The sequence below is a fragment of the Schistocerca nitens genome, chromosome 5 (genome assembly GCF_023898315.1).
Source record: "Schistocerca nitens isolate TAMUIC-IGC-003100 chromosome 5, iqSchNite1.1, whole genome shotgun sequence".
In the NCBI taxonomy this organism is placed as follows: domain Eukaryota; kingdom Metazoa; phylum Arthropoda; class Insecta; order Orthoptera; family Acrididae; genus Schistocerca; species Schistocerca nitens.
Genome location: NC_064618.1, coordinates 757,263,403 through 757,289,864, shown reverse-complemented (window position 1 = coordinate 757,289,864; position 26,462 = coordinate 757,263,403). Strand labels below are relative to the sequence as shown.

Here is a 26,462-nt window from a genome sequence, read left to right as displayed (position 1 = left end):
CTGATAAAACGAAGTAAAGAAATTAATTTGAAAAGAAGCTAATAATTTCAAGCAATATTACGTTATAACCAAAAGCATGTGTTGTGTTATATCAGTACCATCTTCTAGTGTGAAAATTGAGGTTATAATGAACACGGAGCGTTCCAGTTGAAGAAACCGATTAGGCGAAAGTCCAGTGCTTGCTGTAGATCAGAGATTGACATAAAGAGCGGAGATTTGAATAGAATTATGTTACAAGTACCAAATTTTGGAATGGCAACAGTACAATACTAACAATATGCTGATCTACGAGGTCTATTAGGACTTAAAAATGAACGTATTATTCCTTGGCTGCATTTACCACATGTGAGGTGCAGGCTGCCTTTCCTCCTCCACAGGGCGTCTCTACACAGACCTGAGCATGCAGCAACGAGCGCTCCGCGTGGCCGGCGTGTGGGTGCCTCCAGGAGGGAAGTGGTCACTGGCGTACGGCGCCTACTCTGCTTTCGTGATGCTCTCTGTTGTGACGTTTCTGGTCAGCCAGCTGTCCGCCATGCTGCACTTCTGGGGAGACATCCTTAGCGTCACCACCAACGCCTGCGTCACTTTCACCTTCGGCATGGCCATTTTCAAGTTTATTGTCTTCCTCAAGATGCGCCCATTAACAAACAAACTCATTGAGGAGCTTGACAGCTGCTTGGAGGTAAGTGATAAAATATATATCATTGTCAATAATTTTTACGAGACAACATATCTTCCGCAGATGAGTTCTATTATATTTTATGCATATTTCGGAAGATGCTGTTCCTTCATTCCTAATATCGTGTTTGCTCAGTTTTCTCGTCTTCTGGTTATTTCGTGTACGTGAGTGTGTGTTTGCACATAGTCTGTATTTTCGTAACACATATTTACGTTGGATATTGGTGTTATTTAACGGTACGTGATAGGAAATACAGCATATAAATGTTTTAGGGAGATCTGACCCCTTGGCCTTTGTCAGTCAGTGTCATCAGTTAAATTTATCTAGTGTATAACATTATGCATTATCTTTGTCCCTACTAAAATGATGCCTGAGAACAATTTAGGTGAGGAAATATTTTATTTCATGATGTAATGTGACTTCCACCAAGAGTAGGCCTCAATGATTACATTCCCCCAGTAACTGACCCTACCTGTTGGTTGTGTGTTTGCCTGCTTAGGATAATAATTTAGCTAACCCTTATTTTCTTCTGTTTTCAGCCTGGTCTGGTTAGTTTTACTACGAACTGATTTTTTAGGCCTAACATGTAATGGAAACTGTTAGTACCTGAAACTATTTAGGCATGGAAATAGCACTGAGGTATTTACTAGAGAGTTCACAATCATGTTTTGGACACCAATCTGAGAGATACGTGTCTAATTATAAAATAAAATTGAGATATTTGATGTAAACATTGGACAGTTTTGTTTCGCTGACATTTTAGACTAGGAAAGGACATCGTGACACTTGATAAGCATTGTAGAAGTAGAAAATAATTATTGTGTCTTAAACCAAGTGTGCTATGCTTATAGAAATATTAAAGTCACTATCTGTTGGTTTGACAGGCAACATAAGCTAAAACAGCTGTTAATTTTATTTCGCGTTTTTGAAGTTTTGCAGAATAGCATTTAAAATAAAATTCGACTTCATCAACTACATATCACTAATTCGTAGTTACCTTTCATACTCAGACTTTGGTTTGTTACTATTTATGGAGAGTATGAAGTCCATAAGAAGTTTATCTTCTGCCTCTTTAGAAGGTCACATGTGTTTAGATATGAATATATCATTGGAGTACTGTACTTTAGAGGTTGAATCATATTTCAGACACCTAGTTGATGCAAACACTGTACTTTTTGTGTTGCTGACATTTTTTTGCAAATTTTTGGGTCTCGAAAGAACAATGTGATTCTGGACAACCAGCACAAATATGAAAAATAGTTAATGAGGGATCACTACAGTTTTTAACTAACTTTGATGTCAAACGAATTTTTTTAGGATTTACTGTCGTCAGCAAGTGCACTTATGTCATATTATGCAGTTTGGATGGGTGACTTCTTGGTAGAAGCAAAAGTACCTATTCAGTGAGTCAATGGTTTCACAACCTGCCAAACTGACAAATATGCATGACAACCTGAGACTTGGAAAATGTGTACTCAGCAAGTTTAGTCTTGCTGCTGCTTGCCTGCTTATCTTGCGAAACTTGACAAGAATTTAGATGTAGGAAATAATTAATTTGAAGCTTTGTTTGAGCTATCCACATAGCAGTTCCAGCTATAAGTAATTGTTTGGTAACTATTTTTGAATACCACGCAAGAAAGAGCATTCACATAATTTTAGAATTCTGTAAAGTATTTTGAAATACTCCCTTTACGCAATTTTTGGATAAATGCGAGCGCGCGCGCGCGTGTGTGTGTGTATGTGTGCGTGTGCTTTTTGAGTGATGAAAAAAAGTGCTTTTTCTAAAAATTTAACTCCGTAGTGTCGCATAGTTCAGTAACGCATTTAAGTGAAGAAATGTGAAATGTGGCCCCGAACGCCCATAGCCATATTACTGATGATCGGTAGGGAGGAAGTCCAGCAGCTCTATCAAGCAATGTCAAGCCGAATAACTGTATAAGGAGCAGAGGTGGCCCATGACGTATGCAGACAGTTCGTTCGTGCTGCGCTTTTTTTTCGTAAAGTGCATATACTCGATTTGAGATGAAAGTAGGATTATTGTATTCACAGATCAGCGTGCGGAATGAGAGCACGCGTGATTTAAATTCTTGATGTTATGGCAACCATTGTCTATCGAACATCAACATAAAGGGTAACTTCGAGAAACACTATTTCACATCTGAAACTGACATTACTTGTATCCTGCCAAACTAATGAAACATTTTTGTGTATGTCAGTCCTATTCTGCAACAAATTCGCTGGCTTGCATTTAGTTCTTGAATTTCTTTCAACTAGCGTCATAAGTTTTTCAGTATCAGTGAAGGAAAAAAATTGCAACCATAGAGCCTTTTCGAATGAACGATTTGCTTCATCGTAACTAGTCTCGGACTGGGCACAGCGTCAGATGCTAGCTAGTATTTCTCGTGCTAATTTCACATTTTTTTCCTATAAGAACAGAATATTCGTGATTTTCTCTTTTAGAAAAGCTGTTACAATACATAAATACATTTTACTTATTTGAATAGAGGTTTTGATTTATTTATCACAGCATATAAAAGATAAACCCAAACATTCTACTGAAAAAAAAGCTGTTTATCGCAAGTTACCGCTGATTTAAAAAAAAGAACAAAAATCTTTAAATTAGAATACATCATAGGTGTAGAAGTATTCCATTATTGTGCCATCTTGTTCTTTTGTACAGCCAATCACTAGCTGACGTGACATCAGATGTAATCACATGTGTCCACCATCTAATCTCTAGTCTACATCATGGTTCTACATCTACATCTACATGGATACTCTGCAAATCACATTTAAGTCCCTGGCAGAGGATTCATCGAACCACCTTCACAATTCTCTATTAATCCAGTCAAGTATAGCGCACGGAAACAACGAACACCTATATCTTTCCGTACGATCTCTGATTTCCCTTATTTTATCGTTGTGATCGTTTCTCCCTACATACGTCGATGTCAAAAAAATATTTTCGCATTCGGAGGAGAAAGTTGGTGATTGGAATTTCTTGAGAAGATTCCGTCGTAACGAAAAACCCCCTTTTTTAAATGGTGTCCAGCCCAAATCCTATATCATTTCAGTTACACTCTCTCCCATATTTCAAGATAATACAAAACGTGCTGCCCTTCCTTGAACTGTTTCTATGCACTCCGTCAATCCAATCTGGTGAGGATCCCACACAGCGCAGCAGTATTCTAAAAGAGGACGGACAAACATAGTGTAGGCAGTCTCCTTAGCAGAGCTGTCGCATTTTCTAAGTGTCCTGTCAATAAAACGCAGTCTTTAGTTAGCCATCCCGACAACATTTTCTATGTGTTCCTTCCAATTTAAATTGTTCTTAATTGTAATTCCTAGGTATTTGGTTGAATTTGCGGCATTCAGATTTGACTCCGCGAGGAGTGGCCGCCCGGTTTGGGACGTCCTGTCACGGACTGCGCGGCCCCTCACGCCGGAGGTTCGAGTCCTCCCTCGGCCATGGGTGTGTGTGTTGTTCTTAGCATAAATTAGTTCAAGTAGTGTGTAAGTCGAGTGTGATGATCTTAGCAGTTTGGTCCCTTAGGAATTGACACACATTTGAACATTTAGATTTGACTGATTTATCGTGTAACCGATGTTTAACGAAATCCTTTTAGCACTCATGTGGATGACCTCACACTTTTCGTATTTAGGGTCAGCGTGTCACATACCAATGAAGCAGACATATATTGCGTAATTTATAAAGCGAAACATATAATGAAGTGCGTAAAATGTGAAGACATTTTAGATAATGCAACAGCTTTTGTAAACAGGAATATCTCGAATGTTCCCATATGTTATGGGACGAAAGTGTAAAATTTGTACGAGAAATCCGCGGTGCCGCCTGATAATAAGTCAATATCCGATGCTAGTTACGGTGCATTAAATCGTTAATTCAAAAATAATGTTCAAAAATGTTCAAATGTGTGTGAAATTTTATGGGACTTAAGAGCTTACACACTACTTAACCTAAATTATCCTAAGGACAGAAACACACACCCATGCCCGAGGGAGGATTCGAACCTAAAAATAATGGCCTGATGATTTTTTTCTTCATTGATATTCACTGAAACAACCGCGTTATGCTCAAACCATCGTGGATATAATAAAAAGTTCTTCACTTTTGATATCTTAAACCCATTCGACTCATATATTTCGTAATTTTCTTCAGTCTCTTGTGTATTTACCTTCACTTGTGTTAAGCAACCAGTTTAATAAGCAGACGTGTTTGACCAATGTGTATTCGCAGCGCTACGGGCGGACTTACGCCCGGCAGAAAGCAACCATATTTGGCGCTTGTGCATTCCGAGGGCGCCGCGTTTGCCAGTGGCAGTTGTGCCTGGCGCTGTCCGTCTACGCGGTCTGGGAGGTGCTGCCCCTGCTGCAGATGCGGACCTGCTCCTCCACAGAGTGTCGCGTCCAGAGCGGCTTCCCGGCCCTCGTCTGGTACCCGTTCTCCTTCACAGAGCCGCCACTCTACCAGGTACCCACAGATTTTCGTTTACCGTGACATTGTCTGTACGTCTCTTCTTTCCAAGTCACCTGTAGCAGCTACGCAGCATGCCACTAGCAAGTATTTTATACTGTGAATTGAACATTCAATGAGTTGCTCATTTCTTGTCTACCTAAGATTCATTTTGGTTATTAAATTTTCAGACGGTAGAATTTTAAAATTTAAGTGATTTTATAATGCAAATAAGTTGTGTATTACTATAATCTGTTGATAAAACATTAGAAATAGACTTAAAAATAGCTGACAGTTCGGTTTGGAGGAGTCGTGTAAATGATTTAGGTAATGTGATGCCCCCACCGCTGACGTAAATCGTGACAGTGAAGCGGTCTGTATGTGACAGTCTGTTGCAAGTAAACAGTGCAATTAGATTGAATGGGTAGGGATGCGACATAATGTCAGAAAGGAACTATCGTATTGCAACGTGGGACGTTCCCTTGAATACATCGTGAGTGAAGTTGGCTTAACTATCGTTATAAGAACGCGGACCGCCCAGTGTGCATAACAAGTATGGCGTACATGCCATTCGCAACGATGCAGCATGAGAGAAAAAAGTTGTTGTAAAAAGATCCAAACCGACAGAATGAGCAGACGTGTGTCATGCCTGATCAATAACAGTCGTTTCAAACCCGACAGGCATTACTGCTGGCAGTGAATGGAGGTCCGCCACAACCATCTTCCGAACGAACATTGCGAAGGGAAATTTGTGCAATGGGCATATGAAGTCGGATATGTCGCAAATGGCCATCGCTTACAGCGGAACATAAGGGCATTATCTGCATTATCAGTCTGGAGATGTGTCGTATCATCCTACGTGTTTTCGAATGATGCACGGTGTCAAGCGAACATATTTTGAAGTGTGTTTAAGTCACAATGTGTGGAGGAGTTATTCTATGATGTTTTGGACCTCAATCATTAAGGTTACTGTGAACTTGTTCCACCGTGCTTCTTTAAACATTAGCGCTGACTATTTCTTCCCTTTTCTCTGTACCTTCGCGATAAGTATGCCATGGAAACTCCCGTCTTCCAAAATGAAAACAACGTTGTTCTCTGGACTGCATGCGTACGTCACAGATTTCACGAATATTCAGGCACACTAACGCCACTCGGTTGGCCCTTTACATCAGCCACCACCCTTTCTTAATGCAAGAGAACACTTCTGGGCCTACTTGGAACACCGGGTGAACCACAGCCATCAATCATTCCTGCAGCTCGGTATCTCTACACTATCAAATCTATGTTTATGCTCCCTCTGGCACGGCCAACCAACGGGTACGGTCGCGATTCTATTCAGAACAGGTCGCTTCTTTGTTTGTGAGCCTCTACGACCATATTATTCTTGGCGGCGACATCAGTTGTGTGTTATCCCAGAAGGACGAACATCCTCATTTCACCACATGCCAGGAACTCAAGCTGTTCGTGCATGAGCTGAACCTAACCGATACTTGGGACCGCCTGAATGGTGATCGACCTGGATATACGTACGTCACCTGCCATTCAGCAAATCATATTGACCGTGTCTACGTTTCCCAAGGAATCTTAAGTGCCACGCTTGCGCTCAGTTATGGCCTACCGCCTTCTCCGACCGTATCGCCTACATTTGCACCGTTTCGCTCCAGAGGCGGAAGGTGTGGCGCGGTCGAGGCCTGTGGAAGCTGAAGGTCGCCCATCTCAAGGACCCGGAATGCAGGCAGGTCGTAGAGACGACGTGGAACAACTGTGTGAGACGCCGTACAGCGTATCCTTCAACACTCCAGTGGTGGCTCGACTGCACCAAGCCTGCTTTACGTCGTTCGATAATGCATTAGGGTCGCGACAAAATGCCGTGCGACGACATACCATCGAATACTATTTCACAGTTCTCCGCAAACTCTCAAACCATGTGAAACCACCCCTTAGAAAAATTAGCGAATTACTGTGCTGATAAACCTCTTACGTTATTTGATTTTCGAACAGCTGATCAGAACTGAACGTACTCAGACATTTCTCTCTTTACTTATTCTGATCAACACTAAACTGACACACAATACTTTTAGCGCAACGCAATCTGACTTTCAATAAACCCTACAAAAGAATGGCATTGACTAACATTAACCTATACCTTAACTTTCCTCACAAAAATCTTCGTTACTCGAACTACTGCAATACAGCGAGCGCCACTACTGCCAGCTAAATAAAAGATTCTAACTACTGAAGGCACTAACTACTGATAGGTATAGTTAGCAAATGAAAGATCTTGATAGAGAACAAACAATGTATTTACCTTAATAGATTTTTGTGAGGGAAGTGATCCATGAAAGGATATATATATATATATATATATATATATATATATATATATATATATATATATATATATATATATATATATATATATATATAGGGTGAGTCACCTAACGTTACCGCTGGATATATTTCGTAAACCACATCAAATACTGACGAACGGATTCCACAGACTGGACGTGAGAAGAGGGGCTAGTGTAATTGTTTAATACAAACCATACAAAATGCACGGAAGTATGTTTTTTAACACAAACCTACGTTTTTTTTTAAATGGAACCCCGTTAGTTTTGTTAGCACATCTGAACATATAAGCAAATACGTAATCAGTGCCGTTTGTTGCATTGTAAAATGTTAATTACATCCGGAGATATTGTAACCTAAAGTTGACGCTTGAGTACCACTCCTCCGCTGTTCGATCGTGTGTATCGGAGAGCACTGCAACATACATCGCGTTTCTACAGAATGATCTGCCAACGTTGCTCGAAAATGTCCCACTGGAAACGCGTCGACGTATGTGGTATCAGCATGATGGTGCACCTGCACATTCCGCAATTAACATTAGGCTGACCCTTGACAGGATGTTCGACGGGCGTTTCATAGGACGTGGCGGACGCATAAATTGGCCAGCCCGTTCTCCTGATCTTACACCTCTGGACTTCTTTCTGTGGGGTACGTTAAAGGAGAATGTGTACCGTGATGTGCCTACGACCCCAGAGGATATGAAACAACGTATTGTGGCAGCCTGCGGTGACATTACACCAGATGTACTGCGGTGTGTACGACATTCATTACGCCAGAGATTGCAATTGTGTGCAGCAAATGATGGCCACCACATTGAACATCTATTGGCCTGACATGTCGGGACACTCTCTATTCCACTCCGTAATTGAAAACGGAAACCACGTGTGTACGTGTACCTCACCCCTCATGGTAATGTACATATGCGTCAGTGAAAAAGACCAATAAAAAGGTGTTAGCATGTGGACGTAATGTGCTGTTCCAGTCTCTTCTGTACCTAAGGTCCATCACCGTTCCCTTTGGATCCCTACGTAATTCGGTGCTCTCCGATACACACGATCGAACAGCGGAGGAGTGGTACTCAAGCGTCAACTTTAGGTTACAATAACACCGGATGTAATTAACATTTTACAATGCAACAAACGGCACTGATTACGTATTTGTTTACATGTTCAGATGTGCTAACAAAACTAACGGGGTTCCATTTAAAAAAAACGTAGGTTTGTGTTAAAAAACATACTTCCGTGTATTTTTGTGTGGTTAGTATTAAACAATTACACTAGCCCCTCTCCTCACGTTCGGCCTGTGGAATCGGTTCGTCAGTATTTGATGTGGTTTACGAAATATATCCAGCGGTAACGTTAGGTGACTCACCCTATATATATATATCAGTTCATGACATCCAGTCTTACAAATTTACTGTCTCTGATGGACACACGTCCAGATCATCCGCTGTCAAAACTCTGCCATCTCTCCCCCCACATCCCCTACTGCTGGCGGCTCACCTCCGACTGCACAACGCTATGCGCTGTTCACATCCAACTGCCCAACAATACAATAGCGAATATTACAACAATGCCAACCAGCCACAGACTGCACACAGCACAGCCAGTGATTTTCCTACAGAGCGCTACATGGCGTTACCAATATAAAAACCTAAACAGCCTACTTACATAGCCCCCATGCTCCCCACAAAAAATTTTACAAATTGTTTTGGGCACTGGCCAATACATATTTCTTTAAAAAAAATTATATTAACGCTAACAAAATATCAAATGCACACACTTATCGATACAGTGTTGCTCAAAAGCTAAAATTTTCTCACAGTCCATAAAGACAATCCTGATCATTCATCACAGTATTAATTATAATTTTATGCACAAAGTCTGAGCAGTAAAAGAAAATGCACATGGTAGTAGTGGATTTCCATGCAGTCTTGAAGAAGTAGTGTTGTCCTTCCAACAGAAAGATAATGCTGACTTTTGACATGCAGACAGGTAATGGTCCACAACAGAGCAAACCCACATCAGAGTCAGTCGAAGTTAAAGAATGTTGGTAGGTAGGTCATCACAGAGCAGGCCCACTGCAGTCCTTGTAGAAATAATGGTATTGGTGGGCCATCAAAGATGCAGACCCACTGTAGTTCTTGTAGAGACGGCCAGCAGCCACCTGTTGCGACTGTGCAGGTGCACAATCATCATCGGAGAGTCTTGCAGACAATATAGGAAGTCCATAAACCACCACTTGTGCACTCACAAAGTTTTTGCTGTTAACAAGTCCGTTGCTGAATTATTAACGCACGTGCAAACATTAACAGTCCCAACTTCTCACATATTGTGCATATACTATGACCAACAGAAACGTGTGCAGTGAAATGAAACTTAATTTGAAGAACTGGTGTCTATACAATTATAAATTTACAACATAAGAATACAATTACAAAGGTACAAAATACATCATTAAAGAACGTAATAGTACAGATAACATATGTAGTAATATGGGCTTTACAAAAGAATAGAAATAAACTTGTACATCAGTGTTACAGGAATTATTACATAAGCAAATACATAAAAGCACAGAATAGCTTTCGAAAATAATGTCTAAACATCTGTAGAAAGTAAATAACATATTATTAATGCAAATTATAATTGAGGATAAGAGAATTACTCATCATAGTGAATGTGTCTTAGTATTAGTAAAATTCTACAACATAAATCTTATCAGCTAAACACATAAAGACATGAAAAACACAAATACACAAGGGTACACAAACACATAGCGGGATATCACAAAAGGAAAGAACAGGGTTTGTTTTACTGCAGTATTTTGCAAACAAAACTTTCTTTACTTCTTGGAGATCTCCCCTCGTTCATTATTCCCAAAAAGTCCTATCTATACCTGCTTTCTGTATTCTATTCATATCCTCTATCAAAATAATTATTCTTCATTGTACAGTACCATTTTTTTACAAACTTTTTTCGTGTAACTTCTCAATGCATTTCTTCCAATTCATCGCAACTCATTCTCTTATATAGCCTACCTCCTCCTAAGCTAACTTAAATCTACTGAGCTCAGATGCATAAACTAAGGGACGAGGCAATGCACCAGCACAAAACAATTAACATGAACAGCAATGACAAAAAATGCAAACTGGCAAAGCAAGCAGCAGTATACCTAAATTAGCAAAGCAAATGCAACATTCCAACTAATATGAGCCAATGAGCACCAACAAGAAAAATAAATCAGTAGTAAAACTGGATTAACAGAGTAATACAAAGTGAAATTCAGTAACACTATGCCTGGCAAACAGCCGCAGAAAATGCAATAACTTATATCTAAACATGACAAACCCACAAGCAGAAAAAATAGTACACTGAAGACAACAATGCAGATAAGGGAAATGTCTATTCACATCTTAATGTCTATGTCGTTAAAGTGGTGCACCACAACAATTTATTCTACAAAAAAAAAAAGAATTCCAAATACTTGAAAAGAAAATTATGTATGTAGTTACTATTATTAGTCCCTTCTTATTGTTATTACCTTTCCAAGTGCTTCTTTTTCAAAGAATTTGGAACATAAAATTATTATTTAATAGATCTGTTGACAAAAAATGTTCACATTAGCAAATGCATTTAATTTTATTTTATAAAACCAGTGCTGCAACACAGCTGGAAACCAGATATCAAATGAAATAAGCAACTATGTACAAAGCAAAGCATAAAAACACCATTCAATAGCCATGTGGCATTTCATAACTCAGTAGAAATTCTTTCAAATCTCATAGAAAGACACTTGTCATAATCAGGTGTGCAGATGTAAGAATATTTCCCATCAATTCGTAACCATTTCAGTAAGTAGCACAACGTATGTCCTCCACAGTATAATCATATGTTTCCAAGTTATAGCGTGTCATATTTGCGATGCTTTCTACAAAGGAATGTCAATAGCGAGGTTAATGGCCTCTTTTTTCTCCACCTAATGGCTTTTTCTCCAGGCAGCTGGCGCAGCTGGGCAGTCACAACGCATTACGTCATGGTCACTTAGCTTTCTTACCGAAATATTTACGACAGCAGTTTGCACTACAGTGACAGTCTCACATAAAAAATTTCACAGGGCGAGAATTTGCGTTACAAATATGTAGAAACAAAATCCTATAACTATAACAATGTCCAAAAAATTTTCGCCGGCATTGTGATACATTCACGCATTTAGACACATTTCATAACTCTTAAAGTACGATTCTTGGTTTCCAACATCCTTTTTCACAGTCAGAGTCCCTAACCACTCTTCATTATTCCTTACTTTATTACACATATACATATTCGTCGACACTTCTTCAATATTTCATCATAATAAATACGTAACATAATCAAATTCCTCATATAGCATCAGCTTATTGATCATAAACATACCTCAACAGCATAATACACATTGCCGTCGTAATAATAACATCATAACACCTCAGTCAAATCTCAAAAACGTCGTAGCTTTCTGAAATAATTTCAAAACCTAAAAAAAATTCTCTGCTCAATTCAATAGTGCCATATACCTCTAATGTACTTTAAAAATCAAGATCCCATACCAAATACATCATTCAAAACTCACATAGTATCACAATGGTTCCCAAACAAATATGAACTGTTCACAAAGTACAGACAAAATACAATTACATAAGTGTGAAGTTATCAAACTGTGTAATTGCGTAAACATGTGTCACTGACGTAAAAAAAAAATGTTTGTCTCTCTCAATTAAATGATCAGATAGCTGTGTAATAATGTGTTAGAGAAATATGGTACCGATGTGTAAAGTTGCATAAGCAAATACCATATTAGCTAGGGCTCCTTGTGCTTGCCAAACACATGGTACACAAATGTAATTTTACCCTCAGGTGTTACAGATTATAGCAATGGAATGAAACGTATCATGGAAAACCTTTGTATCTTTGTATTTAAAAAATCTTTAAAAATAAATGTTTTAAGTACAAAATTAATCACTAAAATACGTGTACTGTAGCGCCAAACTGTGCGTCTTGTTGTAAGATAATCTCTGTCATTACTTAAGGGAAAAAAATGTGCCAAGTGTCGTAATTATCGTCGTCCATAAGCAAAGTTATATAGAAGTCAATGTACTTACCTCCTAATAAACAAAGTGAAAAGCTATGCGTATAAGTATCGTAGTTATTACGTAAATTACCGTGATCAAGAAAGTACTATACTGTAACGTATTGTTGTGTTATGAAAAAGGCTGTCTCATTGTAGCTATACCACAAAAGTTACTACTAAAACATGTTTTACTTTCCAGAAGAATTCAGAAAAACTGTGCAGATATAAAACAGATACAGCCCAAAATCAATAATATAAATTATGTCACTCATTAGTAGCGTCGTGATATAATCGTGTAGCTGTCAAATAAACTAACCACTGTGTCATCTGGTATCTCTCAGAACGCACTTTAAATCCATAATGTATTTCGAAGTAAACCAAAGTGTTGCATTAGAATGTCACTAGCAGTATATGTTCTAAGTATGTAAGCCTTATAGTCGTTACGTAATCGTGCAACGAACAAGCAAGAATGTACACACAATAAAACTGTGTCCTCTGTTCACTATAAAAATGCATTCGTAATTACTGTCTAAATATGTTCCCTAGGTTCTTGTCTGGATAGCTGACTTTAAAACATTGTTGCATGTTAACAGTTTCTAAGTGTGTCAAAGCGTACTAGTAACGTGAAGTGAAAACTTTTATAGCAAAGACTAAGTTAAAAAGCAGATTATCTCTCAATAAACTGTTTTACAAGTGAAATGTGGTGCAATCTTTTACCCTTTCTAGTACACAGAGTTTCAACTTGAACATAATTATCATGCGGTATACGTCAGGAAAGAATACTGGAATTTTTCTCAACATTAGCGTCAACGTTATTTTTCTCTGAACCAGCCAGCGCACGTGGGTGCCTGCGGTGCCAGTCATTGTCTGTCTCTTTGTTGGCGCGCGTCGTTATTAGGATTAGGAGACCTAACTTCTACAAATTCACCTTGTCGAGAGGCCCCTGCCCTGTTTGACTCCCGCCAGTTCTGATGATATTCAGGTCTGTCGTTACGATTATATCGCCTGTCGTTATGTCGGTAGATTCAATATTTTCTTTCTTGTCAGTCACATGGTGGAGAATTTCTCCCTGAATCGTAACTGCGCGCTGAACTGTTGTGTCTGAAGCTATTCTGTCTCCCTTGATAATAGAAATTCTGGCAGGGTCGCCTTATGAAACCTCCCCTTAGAAAAAATAGTGAATTACTGTGCTGATAAACCTCTCACGTTATTTCATTTTCAAACAGCTGAGCAGAGCTGAACGTACTCAGACGTTTCTATCTTTACTTACTCTGATCAACACTAAACTGACACACAATGTTTTTAGCGCAACGCTATCTGACTTTCAATAATCCCTACAAAAGAACGGCCTTGACTAACATTAACCTATCCCTTTCGCGAATCACTTACCTCACAAAAATCTTCGTTATTCGAACTACTGCAATACAGCGAGCGCCACTACTGGCAGCTAAATAAAAGATTCTAACTACTGAAGGCACTAACTACTAATAGGCATAGTTAGCAAATGAAAGATTTTGATAGAGAGCAAACAATGTATTTACCTTAATAGTGTTCAAAAGTCACACTCTTAAAAATTTACTGTCTCTGATGGACACACGTCCACCAGATCATCCGCTCTCAAAACTCTGCCATCTCTCTCCCCACATCCACCACTGCTGACAGCTCATCTCCAACTGCGCAACGCTATGCGCTGTTCACATCCAACTGCCCAACACTACAATAGCGAATATTACAACAATGCCAACCAGCCACAGACTGCACACAGCACAGCCAGTGATTTTCATACAGAGCGCTACGTGGCATTACCAAAATAAAAACCTAAACAGCCTACTTACACATGCTCCCTCTTTTCAACGACAGGCTTAAATTCAACGTATTAAGCCGAAGATAATTTCTCTTATGCGTCACCGCACAATAGTACGCGCAAGATATCACGATTGTGTACTAGGAGAACCTCCGTCTATGCATCATATTATCAGAGAGAAGCAGCGGTGTCAGAGAAAGCTGGTCAACGCCCTCGACATGCCAGATGGTCACCGATTGACTTCCAAGAATGATATTGTAACCGCCTTTGTTGATCACTACAAACAGTTCTATGCAGCAGACGACCAGAACATGGTGGTAACGACTGATGTCCTCCGTTCCTTGACAGGTACCCTCGACGAGGCTTCTGCGGAGACTCTCACAGCGACATTTACGGCTGATGACGTCGCTGATGCTCTTCATAAGTGTGCGGCGAACACAGCCCCAGGTCCCGACGGGTTTCTGCTTGAGTTTTACCGCACATTCCACGACATCATGGGCTCACGCTGGACTGCGATGTATGAAGACTTGATGAAATGGTTCAAATAGCTCTGTGCACTATGGGACTCAACTGCTGAGGTCATAAGTCCCCTAGAACTTAGAACTACTTAAACCTAACTAACCTAAGGACAACACACACATCCATGTCCGAGGCAGGATTCGAACCTGCGACCGTAGCGGTCGCGCGGTTGCAGACTGTAGCGCCAGAACCGCTCGGCCACCAGTGGCCGGCGAAGACTTGATGAACCCTGACTTTCCCCTCCCACCCGAATTCGTAGAAGGCTTGCTTATCCCGGTCCCCAAGCCATCGGGAGGTCGGGGAGTTGGACATTATCGGCCGTTAACCATGTTAAATTGTGACTTATTAGAGTTTTACCCGGATTCTTGCCGCTCGCCTTCGGCGCGTCATCCCTCAAGTCATTTCTCTGGATCAAACATGCTTTAGTGGTGACAGTAACATACAGACGGCACTCAGCGATTACCATGACGTTATAGTCTTGGCCACGACCTGCCGCAATCGCAGCGCCTAAGTGACAGTGGACTTCGACCACGCCTTTGATAGAGTAATGACTTTCTAGAAAACGTACTCCGACGGATGGCCTTCCCCCACAGATTTCTACACATCGTCTTGCGGCTCCTCCAAGGTGCCACATCGCGAGTGCTGGTCAATGGCCATGGGTTGGGCCCTATTAATATCATGCGGTCGGTCCGTCAAGGATGTCCTTCTCGCCATCGCCCTTGAGCCACTGTTACACGTTTTGAGGAACCGGTTGACAGGGAAACAATGAGGGGGCATGCTTTCATCTGCCGCGCCTATGTAGACGATGTGGTGTTCTGGGTTCTATCAGAGGATGAAGTTCGAGAGGCACTGGCAAGGATCAACCAGTACGGGACTGGTGCGGGCAGCCATGTGAACCTGACGAAATCTAGTGCTATGTTCTTCGGTAGAGGTGTTCCAGTAGAGAGTGTGGCTCCATTGACATTAATGGATAAGCTAAAATGTTTGGAGATAACCTTTACGCGTGTTATACAGCCCACGATCTCATTTAACTATAAACGCCTGCTTCAAGCTAAGTGCATGAACGTTCGTGGTAACCTGCTGAGAGCATTGGACAAGTTACAACGGGTGGATTTCGTTGACACTCATCTAATCTCGCGACTACCTCATCTAGCACAGATTTTACCGATGCAAAGGCAATGGCACACAGACTGCAGGCAGCGTTCGGCTACTTTGTAAGCACGGGTCTTATCATCGAAGTCCGCTACGACACGCTGAAACTTCCTCAAAAAAATGTTCAAATGTGTGTGAAATCCTATGGGATTTAACTGCTAAGGTCATCAGTCATTAAGCTTACATACTACTTAACCTAAATTGTCCTAAGGACAAACACACACACCCATGCCTGAGGGAGGACTCGAACCTCCGCCGGAACCAGACGCACAGTCCATGACTGCAGCGCCCAAGACCGCTCGGCTAATCCCGCACGGGGACGCTTCCTCAAGATGGCGGCCTCGGCCTTGCCAACGTCAAAACGAGGGCAGCTGCCCTTTACGTCAGTACGATCATTAAATCGTAGACCCACCGCCGAACCGGATTATCGGGAAGCCTGATTGACGAACTGGTCCCTCCCTCTCGAGTGGCACCCGTTGCAGTAGCCCATATTTCTACCTCTCTCTCCCATGTCAGGACCTTTTCCATCGATTACAGTTATGTCCATGCCGACTTGCCTAATACCAGGAAACCTACAGCATGTGTTGTTTACCGCCTAATGATGAGACATCATACTCAGAATGCCGATATCCTACGATCGCATGGCCCGTGGTTTGGCGTTCTGTGTACCATGTCCTCCTCGATACGAGCGCTCGAGCTACTTGGTATCTGGTCGTTAATGGAAAATACATGACACAACTTGTCTACATTCCATAAAAATGACAGATTCGCCACTGTGCCCTCGTTGTCACACGCTTGATACTGACGAACATCGACTGATGTGTGAATCTTCGGCAGAGGTGTGACAGCTGATTCAGAAGATGCTTGCCTTTCTTCTACATACGGCTCCTTATGCCATTAAACCGAAATCACTTATGTTCCCAGATGAGGCTTATTTCCCATGTACGAAGACCAACGCTGTAATCTGGATAAAAGGCGTCTCGTTCTCCTATTTGTTCCATGAAGGTGATAAGAGTGTTCTTGATTTTTGGACCTTCCTGCAAAACCGCTTCACTTTCTTCGTGCACCATCCGCGATACCGTCAGTACTATGCCTTCTTCGATCCAACCTACATCTGAGGTGTCCCAAGTGGGAGAAGGTGATTTCAGTGTGATTGTGCAATACCAGGACTCGGTCCAATGTACAGGCAAAATGCAATATTCTTCGGGAAGACGTACCTGGAAATTGCCTGACTGCCTTGGGATTCAGAGCGCCTCTACCTACAAGTTGGCGGGACGGGGATGCCATTTTGTTTGTTCTGCCAGGAGGGCGTTTTCTTTAGTTCCCTTTGTGTTTTGCTTGTTATCGATGCTAATTGTACATTATTATTTTTCGCCTGGAGGGCATCCTATGTGATCTACAAAAAGAAAAATTGGTACGATACATGATCTGAAAAAAAACTGATCTTGCAAAAGTATACTTACTTATGTTTTCAAGAAATCAAGAAATATTTATTTAATTTATGAAGAAGACTGTCATTTTATTAGAACACCGGAGGTTTTTATTTGCTTTGTCATTACCTTAAAAAATCCCACATTGCTTAAAAAAAACTAGTCCTCCTGCATAGCTGAGTGCTCAGCGTTGCTGACTGCTACATGGAGGACCCGGGTCCGATTCCCGGAACTGCCAGGGATTTTTTCCTTGGCTGAAGGAATGTTAAGGGATGCACTCAGCCTCGTGAGGCCAACTGAGGAGCAGCTCGACCGATTATTTGCGGTTCCAAGGTGAAGAGAGCCGCCACCGACCTGGTGAGCTGTGTGCTCAGCACATGCCTCTCCATACCGTGATCATCGAAGTCGTTGGCACAGGATGACGTGGTGGTCGATCGGACCGGATTGGCTCGTCTAGGGCCAGAACGCAGAAATCTGCCTTACCTTACCTAATACTGTCACATCACGAGATGCTCTTGCTAGGAATGGCATCCTTGAAGAAACTTGTGTTCTCCCTTTGTCGTCGAAATGAGGCCATTATCAAACTTAGAGGCTGTACTCCACGGTATTAGCGTGGTGTCTCCTGAAAATTATTGTTTTCTTTTTAATCCTGCGTGTTAATGTTCATAGTAAACTGGTAATACCACGGACTGTTCAGTATTTCCCATAACCTCTACATCAATTACAATTTATTATTAATTACAGAGAATTCATAAGCATGTGTCTGTAATCAACATTAAGACGTACTACCTACTCAAAAAATAGGTTACATTTTTCGAAAATAGTATCCACTCAAGATGATTTCCGTGTGTAGTGTGACATATGACCTCGGCACAGTTCCTCAGCTTGACTACAATAAATGTCTACAATAAATGAATAATAACGTTTCATCACGTTTAGTCCTAAATCGTCCTCAATGATCGTGCAGGCAGATGTGTATTGCCATGGAAGAGCACTCAGTTGCTTTTCTTTGAGTTCTGTGCACAATTTCCCTTCGCATCTTTGCGCAGACTGCTAAGGACGTCGCGGTGGAACTTTTGTGACTACAGAGAAGGAAAGTGCAGCATTTGGGCAGTGCTGATACCTCATATCATTCAGCACGAGGCCACTGAGCCACACAGAATTGTTATTATTATTATTGTTATTATTATTATTGTTCAACCTGGCCGGGAGCTCTGTATTTCATCTGAACGTCATCGTCACTTACTCCCAAATCGAAGCCAACTTCGATTTCTCCTTTTTAGATACCGTTGATCATTACTACTTACATCTTACCCGGTGCAACATATCCAATGCTGATACACCTAGTTCTCACATTACTTACGTCATAAACCTTTATAATACCCCAACCGTTGCAATGCTCACCTGACAGTTTCCTTTGCCAGTTTGAACCTCGTCTCAACTACTCACTCATTTACATTTTACGTTCCACAGAGCTGGTCATCTGTCTCTAGACAGACTGTCTCTAGTACATCCAAAGCAACGCCAACTTCAACAATTCTGGTATCATCAGGGTCATTCATCACCACTTGAAAAACCCCTGCTTCCACTTAATGTAATCTGAACTATTTTCCGTTTCATGCTTGTCATATTTAAAATCAGTGTGGGTGAAGAACAGAGAGTTTGCTCGCACCAGCCATCCTAAAAAGGAAGAAGAAAAGCCAGTAAAGACACTCAGTGTAATGTATTGCCTTCAGGTGGTGTACATCGTCGTGTCGACAGGCCTGTTCTACGGCTGTTTCGTCTCCAACACGCTGGTCGGCGTGTTCTGCTCACTCATGATCAACGTGTCTGGACATGTGCGGTTCCTCAACGTCATGGCCAGGAACATGGGCTATGTAGAGAAGTGTGGAAAAGGAGACAACTGTCACAGTTGCCGCTACGCGTCTACTTCCACAGACACTGAGAAGGAAATGAGGAGACGCCTCAAGGAGTGTGTGCGCTACCACAACGACATTGCCAGGTGGGATGGAAACGGTGATACGTTTCCTCACGTTTGCAAGCTTCAGCGCAATTCAGCAAAAGTTGATAAAATTATGTATAGTTTATTTTCCAGTCTCAGTTGCACATTGTTTTTTAGATTATGACTAATTTTGATCTCCCTGGAACATCTTAGATCTAAAAGAACTAAAATGTACGTAACTGTGGAACTTAACCTTGTAGTTGCGTCAGACTAAATTGTGTCTGTATTGTAACTACGCATCAGAATACTGTGGTGTACAACTGTGATCTGTGTTTTAAATAGGCAACTGGCAGTGGGGGGGAGACGAGAGGAGGAGAAGGGTGTGAACAGGGGGGGACGAAATAGAGCGGCGTGGATTGGGAAAAAAGGCAGGGAAGAGGAGGGCAGAGATATCATGAGCAACACGGATTTACATTCGGTGAATCATAGCAGCAAGAGCGAAAAAGAGAGAGATTTACGCCAAAACATTTAAATTAAAATTACGTAAAAGTTATCAGTTATTCACAAAGTAAAAGCGAGGAAATGTAAACTGTAAAAGGTGCAAAACAGTAAAATTATAAAAATGGAGTTATTGAAGTAACTAAAATTAAATTAAGTGTCTTAAAATATTAACTGTGTAAAATATTGGAAGTATAAAAGGTATAACAAGATGTGGCAGTAATGGTTAATTGCATATGCTTCCACTTGGCAGCGTTATAGGGCCCTCAGGTTTTACTGTGTATAAGAAAGCCAGTCTCTATGCCGGCTTGTTGCTAAGACGATGTGTGAGCCAATGCGCCGTCCTTTCCCACGCTCGATGTGTGAGATTGTTGCTCATACGGGCACTGTGTCGAGGTAGACGTTTGGAAGAGCCTTCGAAGTTTCTAGAAAATGCACTGTTAGTAAAATCCTTCTGCAAATTGAATATGTTGCTAGGCTCTTCTTGTAAACGGATTGTGAAAATCCCAATTCCTTCCAATATCGACAGGTGGTGTTGTAACCTCCCCCTCACTTATCGACCTTAATGACAGTGAAAAATTAAACCGCGTGTACCTAATGGAAATTTGGGAAAAGCAATCGTCACCGAAGTTAATCTGTCGGTAAAGAAGGAGGAAAGGGTTACATCTAAATGAAAGGAAAAATGCAAATGAAACTGGTGGAAATTAATTTTGAAAAGGGGTAAAGTTAATAAAGAAAGTAAATGTGCGGCCGTTACGTTAACAATTAACTAGCGGTAATTAGATATTTGAGATTTGGGGGAAATTACGGTCGCCAGTCCTAAGGACAATTACTATAGTAACTGAAAAAGAAAGGTAATTATACATATAATTAGCACTAGAAGTGTGGCAACTGAAGGTTGACACGTGTAGTGTGAAAACTGAAAGTTTGTCAGAAGTAATAAATTTCGCTGCACTCTGACTTAATTTAGCAAAAGAATTAATAAAACCGGAAAATTGAAAGTTAATTTAGTGACTGAAATTAATAAGAAGCTTTCTTTCTTAAGCACATCGAAATTCAGTAAAACGGTTAGTCTTGGACTACCTCAACAATCATTTCAAAAGCTACTTGAATCTACGCAATTTAGAAATAAGAGATTTAGCTTTGAACTTGAATTAAATGATTCTGAACAATTAACAATAGTAAAATTTAGTACGTACCAAGCTGAGCTGCAGTCACAGGTAAGCTACGAGTAAAATACGGTAACAAAACTCGCACTCTTAATTTGTGCTTGTGTAATCTAAATATTGTAGCCAGCTATGAATACTAAAACTGAACTTTGAAATTAAAGCAGTGAAATGGAATGATTGTACTTTAATGCTGGCGTCTGAATTTCAACTACACTCGGGTTCATTTCGGAAAAGGAAGGGACCCTGCTTGGTAATGCAATTGGGACAATGAGCAACAAAGGTTCATGCTAAGTTGCTGTAATTTTGCGAGGCAAATGGAACAGTTTGAAAAGCTGAGATCTGCCATACAGTTCTGAAACTTTACGTGCTTTTAGTCTTCCTTGTTGGTTGATTGAAGGTTTGAAGTCGTCGATCGAGGAGGTGGCGACAGTCACTCATTGTCGGCCGTCGCTGTTGCAGAAGCTGGATGCTGGCGCGCCTTCTTCTCGACACGGTCACCAGACGAAACGGGCTCTTGATGTGTGCCAGCTAATGCTTCCCGTCCGCGACCCCATGCCAGAAACCATCATCGCAAGTCGAGCGCAATTACATGCTGCCAAACCCCGAAAGCGCGGCAACTCGCGGGAGCGTCACACAACACAGCTGCTCCACTCGCTACTCCAGCCAGACTCTCTCATGCTCTGCCCGCGCTCCACGCCGCAGAGTTAACACTACCAAAGATCCTAAACACTTTGTTTCTCCACACGACCTATCGATGTATTCGTTCGATAGCATAGTTTTCCCTGGGCCAGACCCAGCGTATAAATACAAATAATATTCACAAAACAAACCAACATATATATATATATATATATATATATATATATATATATATATATATATATATATATATAAAGAGATAGAAATGTCATATCTTGAGGTAACAAACCAAGGAAAAAAAATTATAGTACAATAGATGGAAATAGGAGGATATGCATTTCCGCCGCTACAGTGTCCCTCAGGTTCACTGTGTAGCTCTCCCAGATGGGTATCAATCGTTCCAACAGAATTCTTCGATGTTAGAAGTTCTTCGAGCACTATTTTATTACTGTGTACTGAAGAGTGCTCTTTGAAATGTGTTTCAAACTTTGTGCCCGTTTGACCTTGGGCTATCTGAGCTTTTAGACAGTATCCACACTTCAGTTTATACATGCACATGCTACCGTTATTTTAGAGGCCTTTTTTATTCACACGGTGCATCAATCTGAAGCGAAGAATGTCATTAGTATTGCACCCTATACGCAAATTGGTACTACGAGATTGTCTGGAAATTACTTACGACGCTCGTCCTTTAAATATGAATGAGTACAAAGAGGTGACAAGGAATGGGTGTGGTGTGTTACAATGCTATAGTCTGTAAGAAGAAGCAAGGTTAGAATGTTCCCAATAGAAATTCAGAATGGTCACTATAGAGCTGGCTACATTTCCATCAGTCAGGACACTCCATATCTGCCTTTTCCACATCTTAGACTTTGAACGCATGTCAGTTTCGAACGTGTTTGCCACTACATTTTAGACGTAAGTGAGGTATTCGACCACGTATAATCCACAGAATTTTAGGTCTCAAAAAAAGGAGCATGACCTTACGTCTGATTAACCCAACCAGTGTTTTTGAAACGAAATTCTGCTACGTGGACTGAGCTTTAGACTCCTCATTGATAGACGTGTCCCCCGTACCAGTTCGAAATGTGAGTAGATATGTAGTCCGTTTTGTTTTTTGAGTAAGACACTGTGGCATAGGCATAGCGTTAAGTGGACAATGTTTGGACCGAAGTAACGGACAGAGATGAATCGTTTCATTACGAATATTATGTCTACGAGAGTTTTTGTCCCTGTTACTCAACTTAAAACTAGAATAATTTGTCTTTTCAGTACATCTGCCTCTTGTTTTGTATATCTACTGATGGTGAAATATTGTAGAAACTTAGCTGTTTTATTTGATTTATTTTATAGACTAGTTGCTTCTATGCACTTTCTCCAGCACAATATTCACCTTAAATGTATACGAGTTATTTCTCTTATGTGATAGTGAAGAAAAACTACTGAGATGATGGTCAAATTGTCGGCACTGAAGTGTGTAAACCTGTAGCTACAGCCGATACTGTACTGTCACTCAAATTTTGTGACTCCAGTTCGCAATATGTTTTCCAAATTATCCAACTTGGAGCCATACTCGGCTATACAGTGCTATAATCCTCCACTGGATGTTGTGGTATAGTATTTCATTGTTTCCCAAATTCAGTATATGTGGATGTCGGAATGGCTGCTTCTTCAGGGCACTGCCGAACGTCCATATACAGGGTAGTGAGAAACGCTTGTAAGGGCGTTGCAGGGTAGATTGTGCAGGGAAATAATAATTGCTAAGAAAACGATTCAATACGTTGTGCCATTTCCGAGTTAATTAACATTGAAATTAGCCACTCAGGCCATGGCGCGCCCAAATTCAAGCACCCAGTCAGAGACAGTGTCGCCAAACGTGTTCTTCGTGTGGTTTCCTGACACTAAATAAGACCCTGAAACCAAATAAGACAGGGGACGATAGCAAGAATCGACACCAAACCAAAGGCTGAGCACACTCGTGCGCCATCATCTACACTACGAGAACAAGTGACACTAACTGTAGTTGGAGAGCCGCTTGAATTTGCGTACGCAGCTACCTGACTAGCTAACTTCAGTGCTAGTTAACATAGAAACGGCGCAACGTATCGAATTTTTTCCTTAACAATTATTTCTCAGCACAACCTACCCTGAAACGCCCTTAAAAGTTTTTCAGAGTATTTCTGACCACTCTATGTATCAAAGTAACTATAGCACTCCAACTGTGCTTCGATGCTGCAGAGTATTAAAATGTCGTTCTGGTGGGCAAGTATGGGCCACACAACACCATCAGGACTTAACGCTCCCTTCACTACACAGGACATCAGCCTCACACTATGCACTGAACGCGACACCGCCCCCGGCCATGATGGAATTACCTACCACCATCTCAAACACTGCCCTCCCTCCTTCCTTGCAGTCCTTGCCGCCCTCTACAACGCAATCCTTGCCATTGGCTTCTACGCCGACCTGTGGAAAACCTCCTGTATCCTGATCACCTCCAAACCCAACAAGCCTTCATCTGATGCCTCTTCTTTCACCCTACATGTCTCACTTCGGTACTCAGCAAGCTCTTTGAATCCATCCTCGCCTGGCGCATCCATCACCACCTCCACTGACACCGTCTCCTCCCCAACACCCAATGTGGCTTTCGAGCTTTCTTCTCTGCCAATGACCAACTCCTCCGCCTCAGTCATCTCCTCTCCCTCCATGTTATCTCCAGTCACTCAGCCATTTTTGTCTCCCTAGACCTCGAAAAGGCCTATGACCATGTATGGCATCCCGGTCTCCTGTTTAAACTCCAGACCTACGCCCTTCCTGTCAACTATATCCGTCTGATTGCCTCCTTCCTCTCCCGCTGCCCCTCCTACATTACCATCCATAACGACGCCAAATCCCGCACCTTCTACCCCTCCGTGGGTGTGCCCCAGAGCTCTGTCCTCTCCCCTCTCCTCTACCTCTTTTCTCCTGTACACGGCAGATAGGCACCCATCCCCCCCTCCCCCCCCCCCCCAAGCATCACCTTGACCTGTTTGCTGCTTGGTGTAACCAGTGGCTCCTTAAAATCAATCCTTCAAAGACCCAGGCAATCATCATAGGTTGTACCACTCACTCCTTCTGGATCCTTGATTTTTCCCTTACTATCTGCTCGTGTCCTGTCCGCCTCTCCCCTACCCTCACTTACCTTGGCCTCACCATTGATTGTCACCTCACCTGGATCCCTCATCTCCGCTCTATCCAATCTAAAGCCCACTACCGCCTCTGACTCCTCAAACACCTCTCTGGCTAGACATGGGGGTTGAACCCCTCTACCATCCTCCACACCTATAAATCCTTAATCCATCGCATCCTCTGTTCTGCCAGTCCCCCCTGGATATCTGCCTCCCCCCCCCCCCAAATTCTACACTCCTGGAAATTGAAATAAGAACACCGTGAATTCATTGTCCCAGGAAGGGGAAACTTTATTGACACATTCCTGGGGTGAGATACATCACATGATCACACTGACAGAACCACAGGCACATAGACACAGGCAACAGAGCATGCACAATGTCGGCACTATTACAGTGTATATCCACCTTTCGCAGCAATGCAGGCTGCTATTCTCCCATGGAGACGATCGTAGAGATGCTGGATGTAGTCCTGTGGAACGGCTTGCCATGCCATTTCCACCTGGCGCCTCAGTTGGACCAGCGTTCGTGCTGGACGTGCAGACCGCGTGAGACGACGCTTCATCCAGTCCCAAACATGCTCAATGGGGGACAGATCCGGCGATCTTGCTGGCCAGGGTAGTTGACTTACACCTTCTAGAGCACGTTGGGTGGCACGGGATACATGCGGACGTGCATTGTCCTGTTGGAACAGCAAGTTCCCTTGCCGGTCTAGGAATGGTAGAACGATGGGTTCGATGACGGTTTGGATGTACCGTGCACTATTCAGTGTCCCCTCGACGATCACCAGTGGTGTACAGCCAGTGTAGGAGATCGCTCCCCACACCATGATGCCGGGTGTTGGCCCTGTGTGCCTCGGTCGTATGCAGTCCTGATTGTGGCGCTCACCTGCACGGCGCCAAACACGCATACGACCATCATTGGCACCAAGGCAGAAGCGACTCTCATCGCTGAAGACGACACGTCTCCATTCGTCCCTCCATTCACGCCTGTCGCGACACCACTGGAGGCGGGCTGCACAATGTTGGGGCGTGAGCGGAAGACGGCCTAACGGTGTGCGGGACCGTAGTTCAGCTTCATGGAGACGGTTGCGAATGGTCCTCGCCGATACCCCAGGAGCAACAGTGTCCCTAATTTGCTGGGAAGTGGCGGTGAGGTCCCCTACGGCACTGCGTAGGATCCTACGGTCTTGGCGTGCATCCGTGCGTCGCTGCGGTCCGGTCCCAGGTCGACGGGCACGTGCACCTTCCGCCGACCACTGGCGACAACATCGATGTACTGTGGAGACCTCACGCCCCACGTGTTGAGCAATTCGGCGGTACGTCCACCCGGCCTCCCGCATGCCCACTATACGCCCTCGCTCAAAGTCCGTCAACTGCACATACGGTTCACGTCCACGCTGTCGCGGCATGCTACCAGTGTTAAAGACTGCGATGGAGCTCCGTATGCCACGGCAAACTGGCTGACACTGACGGCGGCGGTGCACAAATGCTGCGCAGCTAGCGCCATTCGACGGCCAACACCGCGGTTCCTGGTG

The 26,462-nt window shown here is 42.3% G+C and overlaps 1 protein-coding gene across 1 annotated transcript in view; it reads left to right on the top strand.

Moving 5' to 3' along the window:
• Positions 1–400: 400 nt before the first annotated feature.
• The window catches only part of LOC126260703 (uncharacterized), a 36,534-nt gene continuing 10,472 nt past the window's right edge, over positions 401–26,462 (top strand). Inside the window, exons 1-3 of the mRNA XM_049958038.1 lie at positions 401–682; positions 4,938–5,171; positions 19,247–19,512. Of these exons, the coding sequence (XP_049813995.1) occupies positions 401–682; positions 4,938–5,171; positions 19,247–19,512 (782 nt within the window). The remainder of the gene's footprint in view (positions 683–4,937; positions 5,172–19,246; positions 19,513–26,462) is intronic.